The sequence below is a fragment of the Tetrao urogallus genome (genome assembly GCF_951394365.1).
Source record: "Tetrao urogallus genome assembly, chromosome: 8".
Taxonomy (NCBI): domain Eukaryota; kingdom Metazoa; phylum Chordata; class Aves; order Galliformes; family Phasianidae; genus Tetrao; species Tetrao urogallus.
Window position 1 is genome coordinate 34,113,442 of NC_136821.1, and position 17,346 is coordinate 34,130,787.

At 53.2% G+C, this 17,346-nt stretch overlaps 3 protein-coding genes across 3 annotated transcripts; 2 read left to right on the forward strand and 1 right to left on the reverse strand.

Moving 5' to 3' along the window:
* Positions 1-866: 866 nt before the first annotated feature.
* MREG (melanoregulin) lies at positions 867-7,978 on the reverse strand (the record flags this gene model as incomplete). The annotated part of the gene is made up of 5 exons (XM_079539374.1): positions 867-986; positions 1,129-1,292; positions 2,046-2,136; positions 4,703-4,862; positions 7,887-7,978. The coding sequence occupies 5 exons, from the start codon at positions 7,976-7,978 to the stop codon at positions 867-869; spliced, it is 627 nt and encodes a 208-aa protein (XP_079395500.1).
* Positions 7,979-10,220: 2,242 nt separating this feature from the next.
* Positions 10,221-11,978, forward strand: LOC306949011 (putative methyltransferase; the record flags this gene model as incomplete). The annotated part of the gene is made up of 6 exons (XM_079538765.1): positions 10,221-10,331; positions 10,489-10,649; positions 10,757-10,970; positions 11,198-11,298; positions 11,497-11,634; positions 11,888-11,978. The coding sequence occupies 6 exons, from the start codon at positions 10,221-10,223 to the stop codon at positions 11,976-11,978; spliced, it is 816 nt and encodes a 271-aa protein (XP_079394891.1).
* A 3,641-nt stretch (positions 11,979-15,619) lies between these two features.
* On the forward strand, positions 15,620-17,090 carry LOC306949272 (interferon lambda-3; the record flags this gene model as incomplete). The annotated part of the gene is made up of 5 exons (XM_079539126.1): positions 15,620-15,781; positions 16,142-16,219; positions 16,325-16,468; positions 16,567-16,647; positions 16,995-17,090. 5 exons carry the CDS (start codon positions 15,620-15,622, stop codon positions 17,088-17,090), a joined length of 561 nt encoding a protein of 186 aa, XP_079395252.1.
* Positions 17,091-17,346: the final 256 nt, after the last annotated feature.

A 17,346-nucleotide genomic window follows, 5' to 3' on the forward strand; every position in this document is an offset into this window, starting at 1 on the left:
CTATTTTGTTCTTTTGGGAGGTCCTTTGTAACCAGCATTTTCAACTGATCCATTAGCAGCAAATGTTAACCAGTGCTGAACTTTCACTTGTTGTCAAATGAGCAAACCCAGTGTTTTAAAATTATTGCTTGCTATCAGACACATAACACACACACACAGAAGAAAGATACAAAGGGTGTCCATTAAAAATCTTCATTAACAGCACTGACCATACACACGGACCACCAACTTTGTGGTGCTTTTTATTACTGCAATTAAGACTTGGACGTTTGGAAATGGAGGAAGACGTTGGTGTGATCAATCCAAGGACATTACAGGAGGAATATTTCTCAGCAGGTCCAACCACGGAGCCTTGCTAAAATGCACCTTTGTTCACAGTGCTGGGCTGAGCATCCCTTGACATGAGTTCCTCGAGATGCCCATCGCTGGGGGACCCAGCGTCAACAGAGCCAGGATGCTGATGTCAGTTCTGTTCTGAGCTGCTGGGCCAAGCCCCTGGGGACAAAGAACGGGACTGTTGCACACAGAAATGTCATGAGGCTGCAGGTGAGCGAGGTGTTTTTCCTTCCTGGCTGCGAGGGCTGAGGGAGGCGAAGGTCCCATGGGAGGTGACAAGGTAGACGTCCTCGCAGTGCTGTCATTGGGGACATGGTTTGCAGCTACTGGTGCAGGGTTCCCCTGTGCCTATTTGCATACCCTACACAGCTTACCCTACGCTGTGATGGACTGAATTCCCGTGCCATCCCTGTGGGGCATCGCCAGCCCACTACTGAGCAGGGAAACAGGGAACAGCACTACTCATGCTGCAGCCCCTTGGCACAGGAGCCTGGTCCCAAGGGAAGGTAAACCCACTGTCCCCATGCTCCTCAGGGTGTCATGGCAGGGGCGTGCTTCTCATCCACTCTTTCCATACTGGCTCTTTTTGGGTAGACCACGCTGGCCAGCTTGAAGAACTCATCCGCAGCATCCAGAGCGATCAGCCGGTCCTGCCAAAGCAATGGGATTGTACAATCACTGCCACCACATCTTTGAGCATCCTCTGGTGCAGGTCACCTTCCTGCTCCCTGAGTTTGAGCTCACTTGCAGAGCCAGAACAAGAAGGAAGGGTGCACACTAGGAGCTACTCACCACCACAAAGAGGTAACGCTCAGACAGCTCCCAGCTGGTTGGAAAGATGTTTGTCTCTTCAGAGAGCTTTAGCAGGATGTCCCGGGCTTTGCTCATGTTCTGAGAGTCGCTGACAATGCTGAGTTTGGTCACTGACAAGAGGGAGTCTGCTTCCTTCTGGAAACCTGGGGAGAAGATGTGTTAGAGAGAGGGAGCCAAACGTGCAGAGAGCAGTGGGAGTCCCTTTGCAGCAATAAATGCGTGTGCGAGTGCTGATATAGCCGTCACCATCTCTTATAGCAAGGGTGCCAAGGGAAAGAAAGGGGGAGGAAAATGAATTAGTGTGGTGATCATGAGATCTTTGAATGTAATTGCCACCACTGACTCTGCACGTATCACCAGGGAGCTGGCAGTGATGCACAAGCTGAATGAGTGAATGAATTCCCAGCGTTCCTCCCATCCAGGTGCCAGAACAGCAGGTAGGGCAGGAGTGGCTGAGTTCCCCACCTCTTTTGCTCCCAGTGACAAGGCCCTGGAGCAGCTCCAAGCCCTCCTCTCATTAGCCACCAGCCACCTGGAGCAGGAGTGCTGCTGTTGAGCAATTTCATTTGCTGAAAGAACATTTCAAATTCGCTTTGGAGCAAATAGAGTGGGTGATTTGGCTCCAATCAGATGGTAGGAGCAGGAGAGGAAAACTAGGTGTGTCTGCCTTCACATCTGGGAGAACATTCATTTCTCCATGCTTATCTTGTTTATAAAAACACAGGGTGAGGTATTCTTGCAGAAGGAAACCCCAGATGGAAGACCGTGTGCCCAAGTTGCTGTGGGTTGGAAGGGCTCTCGTGGACCCTCACCACCTGCCCTCCTGCTGCTGCTGGCTCCTGGGCTTCTTCTCATTCAGCACCGTAGACAAGACATCGTTTTATATTTCTTCTTACCTAAATCCTCCAAGATGTGCTTCCACCTGCTTCTCACTTCTTTCCGTGTTTGCCGTAAGGTATAAATATCGTAGTTGAGCTTTTGCCATTCCTGCAAAGCAAAGGTATGTCATAGTTATTTGCATATGAGGAGGCCTATACTGCTTTTCTGGGAATTTCAACGTCTAGAAATGGAGCCAGAGCTCATAATTACATTCCGTGGACTATGGCAATGCCTTATTTGCATAGCCTTGTGGTCAGACTGGCATTGCACCTTTTCTAATAGGTGATCATAGCCTATAGAAAGGTAAAAGTTGCTGCTGTACAAAGGTCACACACACAGTATCTTCTCCAAACTGATCTGGCATCTAACTGCAGCACGTAAGTCTTCAAAAGCACTTGGGAACAATAAAACTAGAGTATTTTAGAGGTTGGGGTAGCATTTTCAAAATCATGAACTCACCAAGGTTGGAAAAGACCTCCCAGATCATCCAGTCCAACCGTCCACTTACCACCAGTATTCCCCCACTAGACCACTTCCTTCAGTACATAGCAAGGAAGAGGGGTGCACGTGGATGCTAGGTGGCCAAACTGGAACCATTTGAAATAATCACTATCCTTAGTGACTGCCAGGTCATGAAATTAATGCTTTCACGTAATATAGCTCAAATCCACAGACCTGACCTCAATCTCTGTATCTGCATAATGGGATGCTGCATGGAGGGGAAGGGCTTGAGGTTATTATTACAGTTGTAACCAGTGCCATTAGAGATGCCTGCTTGTAGAAAAAGACATTTCTGCACTGGAACACAACCAGGAGTATTTCTACTACATCAATTTAACACACGTTCACACCAAAGAGGATGCATCGACAGAAGCGTCCGCACAGCAGGTTGTAGCATCACTCAGATCATTTCCTCTCACTAACAGCCTCAATTAATCCCATTGCTGAGCAGCAGGCGACGCAGATGTACTCCTGCAGAATGAAGGGGTGCTCATCTGTGCCTCCCCCCTGGGACCCTGCTCCCTGGGTTCCTGATGCTGATGAATACCCATTAGACTGCCAGCAAAAGGAGGCTGAACATGATTTCAACCCTTGGCTAAGGAAATGGAGGAGGCAGGAGCAGGAAAGCATGTGCTGGGTGGGAGAGGCCTGGTCCTGCCCTCCCTGAAAGTCACTAATCTGAGTGGCCAGCACACAGGGAAGCTGCTCCTGCTGCTCTGTGGATTAAGAGCAGTGTGATTTCCCATCTATTTTTGTTTTGAAGGAATCTAGGTTACGGCTTTCTCATCCATCCTGTTTACTGAGTTGTTGCTCCACGGAGGCGAATCCAGCCCCAGAGGACCTCTAACATTGTGCTGTCCAGGAAGAATTTGGGGAGGGTGTGAAGGAGCAGCCTCAGTGCAGAAAATGATGCTTTACAGGGGTGGACAAGCAGTGTGGGAGCAGCATGTTGCCCATCTCCTGTTATTTGTCACCTCACTGTGCTGCAGGGGTTTATTTTACACCACAAGAGGTTTGATGATGCTGCAGGGCAGGAGTGATCCTGCAGGAAAAGAAACTTGCTCCATCTTTGCAGTGTTGACCCGAGTGTTGATGAGCTTGGATGGCAGCTTTGATCTCAAGGGTAATGTTAGTGTTGCCAGCCCCCTACCAGCATAAAGGAGGGAAGCATCTTCTTTTCATTGATTCCTTGGTGCCCCTAAGTTTACGCTATTGGCACCGCTGTCAGAAAGGTTCATGATTCAGAAAATAGAAACAGAAATGGGTTAGGTTAGGAAAAATGAGATGCTGGTTTGATGGCCATGGTGGTGCCACATGGAGACATGGGGTGAGAGCTCTTTGTGTCCTTCCAGCATCCTAAATCCCCATGGTGAAGGTGGGGAAGGATGCAGTGAGCACACAGACACATGGGGTGCAGCTCTCCTTTTGCTCCTATTTTAACTGAGATTTACAAAAAAAGGTGCTACGTTTGTGTCGTGTTTGCTGTTGACCATTCCCTGCCCTGTGGCACTGGCCCGCTCCCAGGGCCAGCAGCAGCTCCCAAAGCAGATTATTCCCTTGGCACTGTTCTGCAATTAGACTTTTCTCCCTCCCTCATTAGGGGCAGCGGGCAACGCAAGCTGGCCTAGTTTTCCAATGCTCACTGGAGGACAGAGAGATTTGGGGCCGAGGGCAGGAATGTTGGCTCTCCAGGCCAAATTCCTCCTACTGCCACCCAGAAAGGGCGCAGCTGGAGGCTGCAGCTGCTTGTGTGCCCTCAGCAATTCTCTTTGCACAAATAACGGGGCCTGGTGGGACATAGGAGAGCTGGGAGCACCCCAGAGCAGCATGAGTGCCTCCAGATCCCCAGCGGTAACAGCAGTGGGGCTGAGCATGAATGAAGCGGTCTTAATCAGGCTGCTGAAATCTTCTGTGCACAGAGCAGTTTGGAGAAAGAAATCAGGGCTGCAAAACAGTGCTTATGTAACAGGGATGATTTTTTTTTTCTCTTCTGTGCCAGTTCCTCAATAATCACCATACGACCCAGTAGGGGAGCACTTAATGCTGCGCTGGAGCTGCAGTACTCAGGATGCAGCAGGAACCTCATCACAAAAACCCCCAAATAGGAAAATACCGTCCCAAACTGAGAAATAAATGGAACTGGTGATCTCAGAGCACATCCTGATCTCCTCACCTCGGAATCCTTGTCCAGCTGGCTCCGGCCCACAATCATGTTGTACAGCACCCGGTCATCATCTGCCTCTGTGTGGGTCACGTCGTGTGGGGTGCTCCACAGGTTCTGCTCCTCATCCCTTGCCAGCGTGGCTCCAAAGGAAGCATACGGGTTGTTGTTGCTGCAGAGAGGGGACATGAGGCTGTGTTAACACCCAGTGTCACCTTAGCTTTCCCAAAAGTCCCTTTCTGCCAGCTGAAATCTGGCATGGCCATGGGACTAAGCACACGGTGCTGCTGGGGATGGGTAAGCCTGGAAATGGGGTGGCTCAGGACAATCTTAGTCATGTGATGAACCCAAAAAGCTGGCCCCATCCATCTGGCATGGGAGGGAGCAGATGGAGCCAGCCCCTCTCCAGTGCTGCCCCATGATAGGATGGAGATTGAAATGCAGGAAACTGAATCTAAGAAAGAAGCGTGCTACAGAAAGGGTGGTTGAACGTTGTCGTGGGTTGCTTGGAGAGGTTGTGGGGTTTCCAGCCATGGAGATGCTCAAAATCCAATGGGACCTGTCCTGGGTACCCAGCTCCTGCTCTGACCTGAGCAGGGGCTGCATCAGATGGGAACACCTGGATGGGAACACTTGGAGGCCTTAAGGAAAGCCTGGGTTTGTCCACTCAGTATCTAAAGAGGAGCTTCAGCATCTAAAGGGGGGCTATAGGAAAGAAGGGCACAGACTCTTTAGCAGCGGCTGCTGTGATAGAACAAGGGGAAATGTCTTCAAAGTAAAGGAGGAGAGTTTTAGGCTGGATATAAGGAAGAAGTTTTTTACAATACGGGTGGTGAGGCACTGGCACAGGTTGCCCAGAGAGGAGATGGATGCCCCCTCCTGGAGACGCCCAAGATCAGGCTGAACAGGGCTCTGGGCACTTGATGGAGCTGTTGGTGTCCCTGCTCAGTGCAGGAGAGTTGGACTACATGGCCTCTAAGGGTCCCTTCCAACTCATATGATTCTATGACTCTATGAATGGGGAGCAGGCAAAGCATCACCTCCTGAGCATCATCCCCTCCCATGGTGGTGAGGAGCTCTTCTGTGCCCTGCGCTTATGGCTGGGTGCTGTGAGTGGGAAATGCAAGGCTTTTATGGGGTTGTTTCCTCCTGCAGGGAGAACTTCTGGCAGAGTACTTCCATCGGGCCCCCATGTTTCTAACCAAGACAGTGAAGAAGAACACCACAAGTGGGGAAAAATTTTACACCTCACACAGCGGTACTTGCAGCTGCCCTGTGGCATTTCACAGAACCACAGATTTGTAGGGGCTGGAAGGGAACTCTAGAGATCGAGTCCGACCCCCCTTCCTGCTCACTTTGCACTAGAACAACCCCTGCTGATTCCACTTGCTATCCAAATCCCATTCCTTCCTCTAGGAATCCACCCATCCAACCTTGGTCACGCTGCAGTTCTTTATCCCCAATGTCATGGCGTTACAAAGAGTGCTAAGGGGTGCTCCAGCATGTGGATAAACCCCTAAAAGTGGCTTCCCTAATTAGACTTGCAGCAAACCAAAAACCTGAGTAACAGGTAACAAGGGGAAGATAATCTCTGCCAATCTCTCATTAAAGCCGAGGGAACAGGCAGGTTGCAGGGTGCAGATGGCACCGCTCAGCCCTCCCAACACATCTCCAGGTGTCCCGAGCAAGCGGGGAACTCCTGGGGCACCAGAGACCCCCATACTAATGGGTTTTCTGTGGGGTTCTCACCCTGCACAGCCTACGGGGCGCTGTTCCACGTGAGCTCATCACCATCCTCCTGCTTCCTCCCACTACTGACCCACCCTGCTCACTGTCAGATCTTTTGGCAGCAACCCTTGGCTTTGCGAGCCACTCCCTTGTGTCTTGCAAGGTGATTCCCAAGGAAGAGGCCCCAGCTGTGCTTGGGAGCCAGCAAACCTCAGCAAACATGGGGTGCGACCGCGGGAAGTGCGTCAGCCCAGAGCTGACAGCAGGCTGAGCATTACTAAAAAGAGGGAATATGGGGAAAAAGCAGCACAGGAAAGGCCACCTTCCCATCTCGTGTCACTTGCAGCAGTTTCCATGAGACCAGAAGGATCTTGGACCAGCTTCAATTTGCTCTTTATCCAGAAGCATCAACACTTCATCAGCAGACTTCTGCTCTGGGCTGCTTTTAGCCCAGTTTAATACATCCCAAGACTCGGAGCCCAAATTCTCAGTTTATTTGCATCGTTCCTTTTAAACAAGGCTGCTGCAAGACCCCCACTTTGCAATATAAAACCACAAAAGCCTCCCATCCGGGGACAAGCCAGCAATTGGGTCATCAGATTAACTATGCTGCCACACTTGCGCAACAGCAGGTGCCTCTGCTTTCCTGCTTATGGCATTAATTGGATCGGTGCACAGAGGCACGTTGCTACAGAAAGGTGCAAGGCAGCACCTGCACCTCTCTGCCCGTGTGCTGGGCTCTCAGGAGGTTAATGCGAACTTCCTGGCCCGCCAGCCCCATGCTCAGGAATATCTGGTTATTATTTAGGGAGCTGCTTTTAACAGCACCAAATCAGGGTGCTTCAATCCCTGCCGCCGGTCCCCGCTAACTAAATAGGTCACCACATGTCTCAGAAATGTTGCAGTGCTGTGGGAGGGTTTGGGTGCTGCTGCAGACCCCCTCCCATGCAGGCTGCCTTAGAGATCTGTCATCTTTCAACTTCATGCTGCGTTCGGATAAAGGCTCAATGCGGTGCCTCCAGACCTCCAGCTCCCCTCCCTGGGCATCACCAGCAGCCCCAGTGGGACCCCATCCACTGCTCCTTGCTCCAGCCTCCCCGATGAAAGCCCCGAACCCTTGCAATGGAAAGACAAAAGCCGGGTGGTTTCTATGGTGAAAGACACGTTTTGCTCTCCCAAATTTCATTTGGTTGTCAGAAAATTGAGAGCAGTGCAGCGGCACGCGTTGTGCCACGGGGAGTGAGACCCAAACGAGGCAGAAAGCGAGCTGGGAGAAAATCCCTCTGGGACCTCGGAATCTCCGAGCAGCGGCTGCGGAATGACAGCTGGGAAAAAGGGCAAAGCGTAAGGTGGGAGAGGGATGAGGGCAAAGCGGGGCCACGCTTGGAGGATCGCTGCAGTGCGAGCAGATCGGGGAGGGGATGGGGATGGGAATCACCCGGAGCCGGGATGGGATGGGGGCACTCACCTGAGCAGCGGCTCCTTCTCAGGGGCTGCTGCCTCCCCGCCGCAGCAGCCGCAGCAGCCGCCAAGCGAGCGCAGCCAGGCCCCCAGCCCCATGGGCGCAGCAGCGCTGGGCTCTGCCCGTCCCCGTGCCCCTCCCTGGCTCCCCCCTGGATCCCCAGCGCCTTCAGCCGCCGCTGGGCATCACGCTCGCCCTCCGGGGCCCCGCACAGCGCGAGCACGCAGGGCACGGGCAGAGGAAGGCAGGGCACGCTCATATTTCTCCCCCTCTTCTTCGTTCCGGGGCGACGCTGATTCATTACCATCCCCTTCCGGGGAATTATGGCCACTCGGATGCTCGAGAGCGCTGGGGAGCGAAGCTGTGCGTCTGCAAGGCACAGCAGCGGTGCCATACCCCTGTGGGGACATGCTCGGGTTGGGGGCCCGTGTCCAGCCCTGGGGGGCCCCATGGTTATTTCCCACGGGGATCGGGGCCGGAGGGGATTACCCAGGGTCTGGTTTCCAGCGCTGGGAGCTCATCGTGCTCAGGGACCGATGGCTTTGTGCTGCTCACTGCACACATCTCCACCATCCCACCCAGCCTCAGCTCGCCTGAGCTGATTTCCCCCATCCTGTACAATTATGAGCGCTTGGAAATCAGCAGCAGGCAACGGCCCTCCCCTTGGATCTGCTGGGCTGCTGCCTTGTTTACACATTGGCAGCATTCTGGCGGATCACGAGCAGCACGCAGCCCAGGATGCCAGCAGCTCCCACCAGCTCACCTGTAGCCTTCTGCCTTCCCTGCCTGGAGCCTTCATTCCACACACAGCTGCAGCAAATAGTCATTCAGCCCCTGAGCCCTGTGAGTTCAGAAGGAGCCTTGCAGAAACCCTGAGCATTTTCACATCCCTTTATTCCTGATAAACGTTGTTCCCTTTCCATTGGAGCAGGGGCTCAGCTGCCCAGGGAGTGCTGGGGTCACCATCCCTGCAGGTGTTTCCTAACTGTGAGGATGTGGCACTGAAGGCTGTGGGCATAGTGGGGTGAGCTGAGGTTGGACTGGGGATCTTAGCTGTCTTTTTTAACCTGAATGATTCTGTGACATAAACAAAGGAAAGTCTCCCAAGAGCCAAAGCCTCTCTGGGGTCTTCAAAGCAAATCACTGCCTCTAAAAAGTAAGTGCAGTATTACCAGCTTCTGCACAGTGCTGCAAATACCCCTAGCAGAGATGGGGCTCCAGGGCCTGTTTTGCCCATTCCCTGTGGCCCCATCACTAACAGAGATAGAAACAGGGGTCTCAGCTGTGTGCAATAAGCATTACTGCCCTGAACGCACGCAAAATGGCAACAGGCTGCCTTGGCCCAGGTGTGGGGCTTTGCTCCTAACGCTGGGAGCAGGGTTATAAAAGCACCCTGAGTGCCTTTCTCCTTTTGCAGGGTACTAGGAGAGGACTTCAGCACAACCAGGCTGTATGTATGGGTTGGGGTTTCTACAGAGTTTTGTTCTTGCACTTCTTTGGTATCTGCTGCTTGAGCTGTTGGGGCTGCTGATCATCCCCTTATCTGTGTGCGTTCTGAAGTTACTCTGTGCTTAATTACCACAGTCCCCGTACCAAGGGGAAGCCCGGCTCTCAGGCTCCAGCATGCTGCATTAAGGCTGTAGGGACCTCACAGCTGAGATCTCAGGATGCGGTGCTGCAGCTCTAGAGGGAGCAGTCGGCCCTGTAGTGCTGCCAAGCCGCTGCTGCTCTTTCACCCCAGCTACGTAGGGAGGGCTGGGAACGTTTTCCTGGAAAGCGTGACCTCACCCGTGGCGTTTGCACGCAAAGAGCCTTGCAGGGCCCCATTCTGCCCCAAAGCTAGCCTGTCCCTGCTGCCTGTACGGTGAGCGGCTTCATTCTGACGCTGCAGGAGGGCCTGGGAGCGGTGAGTTGCTGGTATGGTGAGTAGCTGGGGGCGCTGGGGCAGCGGCAGGGAGCAGATGGAAGCATTCCAGTGAGAGCAGCCAGGTTTGATGCTCCTTGCTGAAAGCAGCCGGAACGGAGAGCGGCGGCTCTTCCTGCATTGCAAGCTGTAACCCTTCCCTGCCCGGCGTGCCCATACATCACGGTGCTGTGCTGTTCTACGAGCTCTTTGCACGCGACTGCTGCCCCTGTGGGAGCTGCACGTCCCTGTCACGCTTCCTGGGTCCGTCTCTCTTGCGCAGTGCCTGCCACAAACGGCACACGGCTGCTGATGCTTCCGGCTTCTGAGCACGGCCCCATGGTGGGGGACGCTGAGGGAGGGCCCTGGGCAAAGTCCTGGTGCTGGGTGCAGGCTGAGCACCGCTGTCCCGCCAGGACAGGCCCTGAGCTCCCAGCATGGCTGCACAGATGTTTGAGGGCACGCAGCACGCAGCCGTCTACCTGAAGTACCGCTTTGCCCCTGGCAAGGAGCTGAAGGACACCATCCTCACCTACCTGCAGGAGAAGGTGAGTGGGGCACAGCTGTGCTCAGTTTATCTCCTTACCCCTTCACTTGGAGTAGGATAACCGCCGGGGCTCAGTGGGGGCCCCCAGAGCCTGCACCCAGCCGTGAGCAGGGCTAGGAGTTGGGGTGCCGCTGCTGAGACGTGCCCCATCCCTGCAGGCTCCCAGCTGCACCCAGCTGGCTGTGGACGTGGGCTGCGGGTCGGGGCAAGGCACGGCCTTCCTGGCAGAGCGCTTCGCAAAGGTGGTGGGCACCGACATCAGCCAGGCACAGATCCAAGAGGCCAGGGCTGCCCCCTCTCCTCCCAACATCTCCTATCTGTGAGTGCTGCAGGCGAAACCCAGCTCCCCGTGTGCCCTTTAGCTTCGTGTCTCGCTCCGCAATTCCCAGCATTGCACGCTGTTATTTCTCCCCCCCCCGTCTGCAGGGTGTGCCCAGCAGAAGAGCTGCCCTTCGAAGATGCCTCGGTTGATCTCCTGGCCTCGTTCACGGCCGCGCACTGGTTTGATATTGGGAAGTTCATGAACGAGGCGAAGCGCGTGCTGCGGCCGGGCGGCTGCGTGGCCATCAGCACCTACACCACTGATATGAGCCTGCACTACGGGGACTGCTCTGAAAAGCTGACCCAAATCTTCCGGGAGGTGAGGGAGGGCACCGAGCCTCCCCACTGGGGCAGGGGGAAACATACAGTGGTGGGTGGGTGCTGAGGGGAGAGGCGGTGGGGTGAGGAGCTGAAGGGCTGCAGGGTGGGCTGGTGTGGGGAGAGGGGAGCAGGGGCGTCATAGAAGTGCATATATCACAGGCCTAGGACCAAGCTCTGTGGCAATGAGGAGCTCAACGTGGTTGTGTTTATCTGCTGTCATTACAGGCCTGGGACCAGCTCTTGAAATACTCGCATAGTAGAGTAAAACATGTCCTGGAAGACTACAAGGAGATCTTTGAGGCTTTGCCGTTTCCAGACAAGAAGAGGTGAGCGGGAGCTCCTTGGTGCATGACCGTGAGTGGGTCAGAACGCTGCTCCTGACCTATCAGCTGCCAGTGCTTTCCTCTCCTGGACCTTGAATTAATCATGAGTTTTATTCATCACTACATCGCTCTGCGGTCGCCCTTGTTCCACTGCCTGTATTTAACGTGCCAGTGCTCCTTTCTTCCCCATTTCCTTTCTAGAATCACCAATATCTATGATAAAATTCCCATGACGGTTGCTGGGGTGGTCGGTTACTTAGAGTCTGCCTCTCCATACCAAGTATTCATGAAGAGTGATCCTGAGGCTGCAAAAACTCTCCTCCCAAGGATGGAAAAGAGGTAATAAAAGGAAAAAAAAAAGGCTTTTATACAAATGAGTAGGGCATGGAGGATGTCCTCTTACAGGGTGAATCAAGAGTGGGGTTGAGGGGAAGGAGGGGTGCACCGCTTTGTGAAAGGGTTTCTGCCAATTGGTATTCCAAGCTTTGGAGTGCTTTAGAGAGAGATTATCATCCCTGCTTGTGGTCATTTCCCCACACCTGGTGCTGCATGGCTGGATGGGGATGGAGGACCCTTGCTCTGCTTCTTGCAGGCTGCTGGAGACAATGGGAGCTGCCTCACGTGACACCCCGCTGGAGTTCTGGGTGAGGCATGTCTGCATCCTGGGGCACAAGGAAGCGTGAGGCAAGCCTCCTCCTGACCTCGTGCTGAAAGAAACAGGATTCCAAACACCCTGCTCTTCCTTGGAGAGATCAGTGGTGATTTCAGTGATCGAAGCCTTAATCTTTGTAAGCAGACGTGGGCTTAACGCAGGGCCACAGGGTCTGTGCCATGCTCCCAGTCTGCCCAGCACCCTCCTGTTGGAGGAACCCACCAGGGTGGTTGTGATTATTATCCCACATCCAATCCTATAACAGCTGAATTTCTTGAACAATTAAAAAAAAATAAGTTGCAAAGTGGAATTGTGTTTGGCTTTTCTAATAGAGGCTTGGTGGGCCTGGCTGCTCTGGTCCCTGTGGAATTTCTTGGCAGGGAGCTCTTGTAGCTTGAGCCTCCCTGGGCTTGCTCCTGCGGAGAATTGTTTGCATAGCCCTTGGATCCAGCCTCAGTTTTTTTTAATCTGGTTTGTGCACCAAAGGTAATTGTGTGCCACTCCCTGAAATGCAAAGGCGAAATGATTCAAAGCTGGGTCTCAACAGGTGCTGGTCACCTCCTGTTTGCTTTTTGGAGGCACTGAGGTTCCATGGGGATGTGTCCAGTTCCCGTAATCCCTGTACCAGGCAGGAACGGTGCCCTAGAGCTGTGCTCTGTGAGGGGATCAGGGTCCCCTTTCCCACAAAAAGGGATTTTGTGCTATCAGTCCCATGGGGTTTTTCTCCCATGGAAGCACTGTGGGGAGGATCTGACCAGCCCATCCCTGTGGGGTTCAGCAGGTGAGGCAACATCCCCAGGCTGCCCTCCATGTTAAACCTAAGAGGGTTGGAGATGCTGTGTCCCTACAGCACTGGCACAAGAGCATTCCAAAAAAAGGGTTTATATTCACAGCAGCTAACTAGAACAGCTCTCCTCATGTCAGCCTCTGAGGGATGATGCAGGGGTGATGTGACAGCATAAGTTACATCACTGCAGCTGAGCGCTGGTAGTGGCACCAGCAGGTGGGATGGCTGCAGTGACAGCTGCTGAGCAGTGGCCACTTGTTGGATTTGGGGCATTATTTTGTCTTGCTTCACCTTTTTCCCCCAAGTCTTTGTACAACCAGCTCCAATAAGGTGGGGGAGAAGCTCCTGGCCCCTCCATATCTCTTTACTGCACAGCATGGCTGGTGGCTGATGCTGCTTTTGTCAGCCTCCTGGTGAGTCACAGGGCGATGACCTCACCTGGCACTGGCAGCTGCTTGGCACAGCTGTGCCTGTTTTGCTTTCCTTTCCACACCTGGGGATCTCCTGCAGTCGGGGATTTCTTCCTCTGGAAAAGCAGAACGAACCTCCTCGGTGCTTTTCTTCCACTTTGTAGCATCGGGGGACCTGTAATTATTTGTGTCACCCAATGTATTAACAGCACAGTCAATAGATGTGGAATGCAATTAACAATTTCTTAATGTAGTGAGGCCAGATAGCTGCTCATTTTCTTGTGGGCAGAAACAGAAGGGCTGCATCGCTGCCTGTGCCTCCCTGCTGGGCTGGCCATGGTGTGCCCAGGTGGTGGCTTTGGGGGACCTGCTGTGGTGGGTGACAGCTGCTGTAGTGGCAGAGCCAGCAGAAATGTGGTTCAAAGGAGCTGTGCCAAATGCAGCCAGCCTGGGTTGAGGTACAACCTATTGGTGTGAAAGCATCTCTTGCAGCTCCCTGTGCAGGACTCCGGGTTTTCCTGCCATCTGCTCAGAGCTCGGTGCCCACGATGGAGCCATGCAGTGTGTCGTGCTCCAGTGCTGTGCTTACAGCTATGGTTTTCCTGCTCTGCTTTCACTTTACCTTTGGCACCTTGGGATTTCCTGCTTGCCTGTGTAAAGAAATGACGTCTCATTACGCTTTGCCAACCAGAAATGATGCCTGGGGAAATAAACGCTGCAGTGACAGAGGAGACGAACCAAAGGAGCCAAGTCCCACAGCAACGTCATGCTGCTGTGGCACCTAATGGGAAATCCACAGAGCATCTCTATGGCTGTTCTGAGTGCAGCCAGCAGCGATGGGTGCAGGTTTTGGGGTAAATCCCCTGGATTATGGTGGAGGTGAGATTGTAAGAGCTGGCACTGTCTGTGAGCATGTTGCCCTTTCTCCCCAGGAGAGCATGCTGCTCCAGCTGCATTGAGGACGTTGTGCCCAGCTTTAACACCACATGGGATTTTTCTGTTACGGATGTTCTATGCCTTCTGTGAAGCTTCTGTGAAGTTACTTTCATTGCTTTTGGCTTCTATTTCATTGTTGTACCAAGTATGAACAAATGCATTGAATAAACTGTGTTTTTCTCTATGTGTTTGCTTCTTTAAGTGGACAGAAAGGAAAGAGGAGCTTTCCAATCATAGGGCACACAAGGTAATGAAGAACCAAGCCTTGGCTGAGGCTCAGGCTTTTAATTATTGACCTTAGCTGTATTAATGAGTAATATAGCCCAATGCTGGTGGGATCCTGGTGGATCCTGGTCCTGCAGTGCTGTCCACGACTTGCAATGAGCAGGAAGTCTGGGTCTCCAGTGCTTTCAGACTTTACATCTGCATCTGGCTGTCCTGGCTCTGCTCCAAGCTCTGACTCTATCCCGTGAGGGAGTGAGCAGTGCTGCTGGCCTACTGCACCACTCCTCGTCCTGACTGTGGTGCCTGGTGATGGGAAGGGAGGCAATGAACCCAAGTCAAAGCACATCTGAGCACAGCGAAGTCCTACTGAGGAGACAATCATGTGCTGGCACAGGCTGCTCAATTTGTGGGGTCTCCACCCTTGGTGATAGGCAAAACAAAAACGGTCCTGGAGTGCCTGCTCAGGGCAGTGAAGCACTGGGACAGAGTGCCTAGAGCGGTGGTGGATGCCCATTCCTGGAGACGTTCAAGGACAATGCACTGAGCACCAGGTCAGCTGTTTATGTCCCTGTTCATCGCAGGGGAGTTGGACCTGATGGCCTTTAAAGGTCCCTTCCAACTCAGATGTTTCTATGATAATCTGCTTCAGCTGCCTCTGCTTTTTGCACATGCAGGATTATATTTTCCTGTATTTGATGATTGATTAATGCACAGAACTAAATGCAGGTGTAGTTTCACAGCTCAGGTTACCTCGAGGAAACGGCAGATGTTGGATGCGCAGTGCTGTGGTGTCCTTACTCAGTGCTACACTACTGCACGGTCGCTCTTTACACACATGGGTGTATTTGGCTATACTTCATGATTAGTGCATGACATTCCAAGCGCAGTTATAGATCCACAGCTCAGGTTACCTTAGGGAAAGGGCAGGTTTCTTGCAGCACGGGTGTGTTTTTACAGCTGCCAGGGCAGCGCTGTGAAGATGCTGTATTTGCATTTTCCACGAATGCTGAACAGGGAAGAAAAGCCATGCACAGTGCTGTGGGGTCCCACCATGTCCCAAGCCCCATTCCGGTCGCCATATCCCCACAGCGCCCTCACCTGTGGCCACACCTGTGGCCTCGGGGTTTCCTCTCCACTGCTTTCGCTTTCCTGTCACAGAGCTGCCTTGCCGTGGATTTTCCTGTCAAGCTGAAAGTGCAATCCAGCCCGCTGCTTAAAAGCCAGAGAGATGGGGCAGAGCAGCAGGAGTGACTTGAGAACCTCCAACTCACCTGATTCTATTTCTTCTTATACTTGTTTAATTTTGCTTCGAAGATGGTATGCTACGGGGTCACTATGATATTGGTGGGGACCCTGGGGGCCTTCCTCGTGGATGCGTTCCCTCGGGTCACCCCAAAGAAGAGCTGCAGCCTCTCCAAGTACCAGTTCCCTGCACCTTCGGAGTTGAAGGCAGTACAGAGGATGAAGGAGCAGTTTGTGAGTATCTAGGGCAATGAGCCCGGGGCTGGGGGGCATCGGCTGGAGGGGAGTGAGGCAGAGAGGCAGCTGAATTTCAGGCCCTGAGCAGCAAAATGGATGTTTTCTGGGGTGTTTCTGTGTGGGGACAAGCTGGATGTGTTGCAGGCAGTTTGGGGACAGCATTCCCTAGCACAGTGAGCAGCAGCACTTACCTGCCCTTGGATGATGCTTGCATCCTGCCCATACCGATAGGGTATGGCTATGATGAATTTTGTGCTGGTTTCACATTTCTTTGGGGGGAAGCGGGTTGTGCAACAAAGCCCAAAATCCAAGAGCAGCTTTTCAATCTGTCCCCATTCTCTCATGTTTCACCTCCAGGAAGACATCATGCTATTAACAAACCGAAAATGCAACACCAGACTCTTCCATCGGAAGTGGAACACGGCTGAGCTGTCGGTAAGGACAATGCTATGGAAGGGGAACCCCTCCTCCAGGCAGGACCCCCTTCTTCTGCACCCTGAGGCAGCTTCTGATCTGTAACCACGATGCTCTCGCCTGCAGGTACCTGACCGGATCGCCCTGGTGAAGGCTGAGCTGGACCTCACCATCACCATGCTCACAAACCCTACAACGCAGAGGATGGCTGAGACGTGCCAACAGCCCCTGGCCTTCCTTACCCAAGTCCGGCAGGACCTGCGAGACTGCGTGAGTGTCCCCCCAGCCCTGCAGCCCCAGCTCAGTGACGTCGGTGTTGGTGGCAGCACCATGGGCATCACTGGTGCTTACAATCACTCTCCTTGCAGTTGGCCCTCGAAGCGCCTTCACATCAGCCCTCTGGGAAACTGAGGCACTGGCTGCAGAAGCTGGAGACAGCCAAGAAGAAGGTAAGTCAGGATGCTGGGCAGGACAGCTGGTGTGCTTCCAGGGCCTCCTGAGCAGACAAAAAGAAAAAAAGCTCTAAATTCCACTTCAGAGTATGCAAATCAAGGGCAAGCTAGAGCCTTTTTTGCATCCCTCCATTAAGAAGCAGCCAAAAAGGCATTCCTCAGCACCTCCAATCATGGCTAGAGTTTTGACCACTCGTATAAAGCAACTTGACTTCCCAACCCCAAGCAACGCAGGGAAGCCCTTGCAACCTGCAGCGCTCAGCAGCGAGAGGCCAAGGACCCATGATACCCCCAGGTCCTGTTTGCTCCATCCCCGGTGCTCACCTCCCCTGCTCCCATTTCAGGAGACCGCCGGCTGCCTGGAGGCCTCGGCCATCCTCCACATCTTCCAAATCCTGAACGACCTGCGGTGCGCAGCCCAGCGCGAGGACTGCACTTAGCCCTGCCGCCCCGCATCTGCCCGGGAGCACCGGGTGCTCTCACGTTGCTTTATGGAACTGCTTGGCTGTATTTTCCTATTTGTCTCATTGATGTGAGCTTAGGGAGCAATTTTGTAACAGTCTCTTAAATTATTGTGGGTTTTGTAGGGGTTTTTTGTACCACGTATTTATAAATATTTAAGGAAGATGTAAAGAAATGCGCTTCTTGAAAGGTACTGCTCAGTGAGGATGAGCATCTTTGTATCTTTGTTTTGCT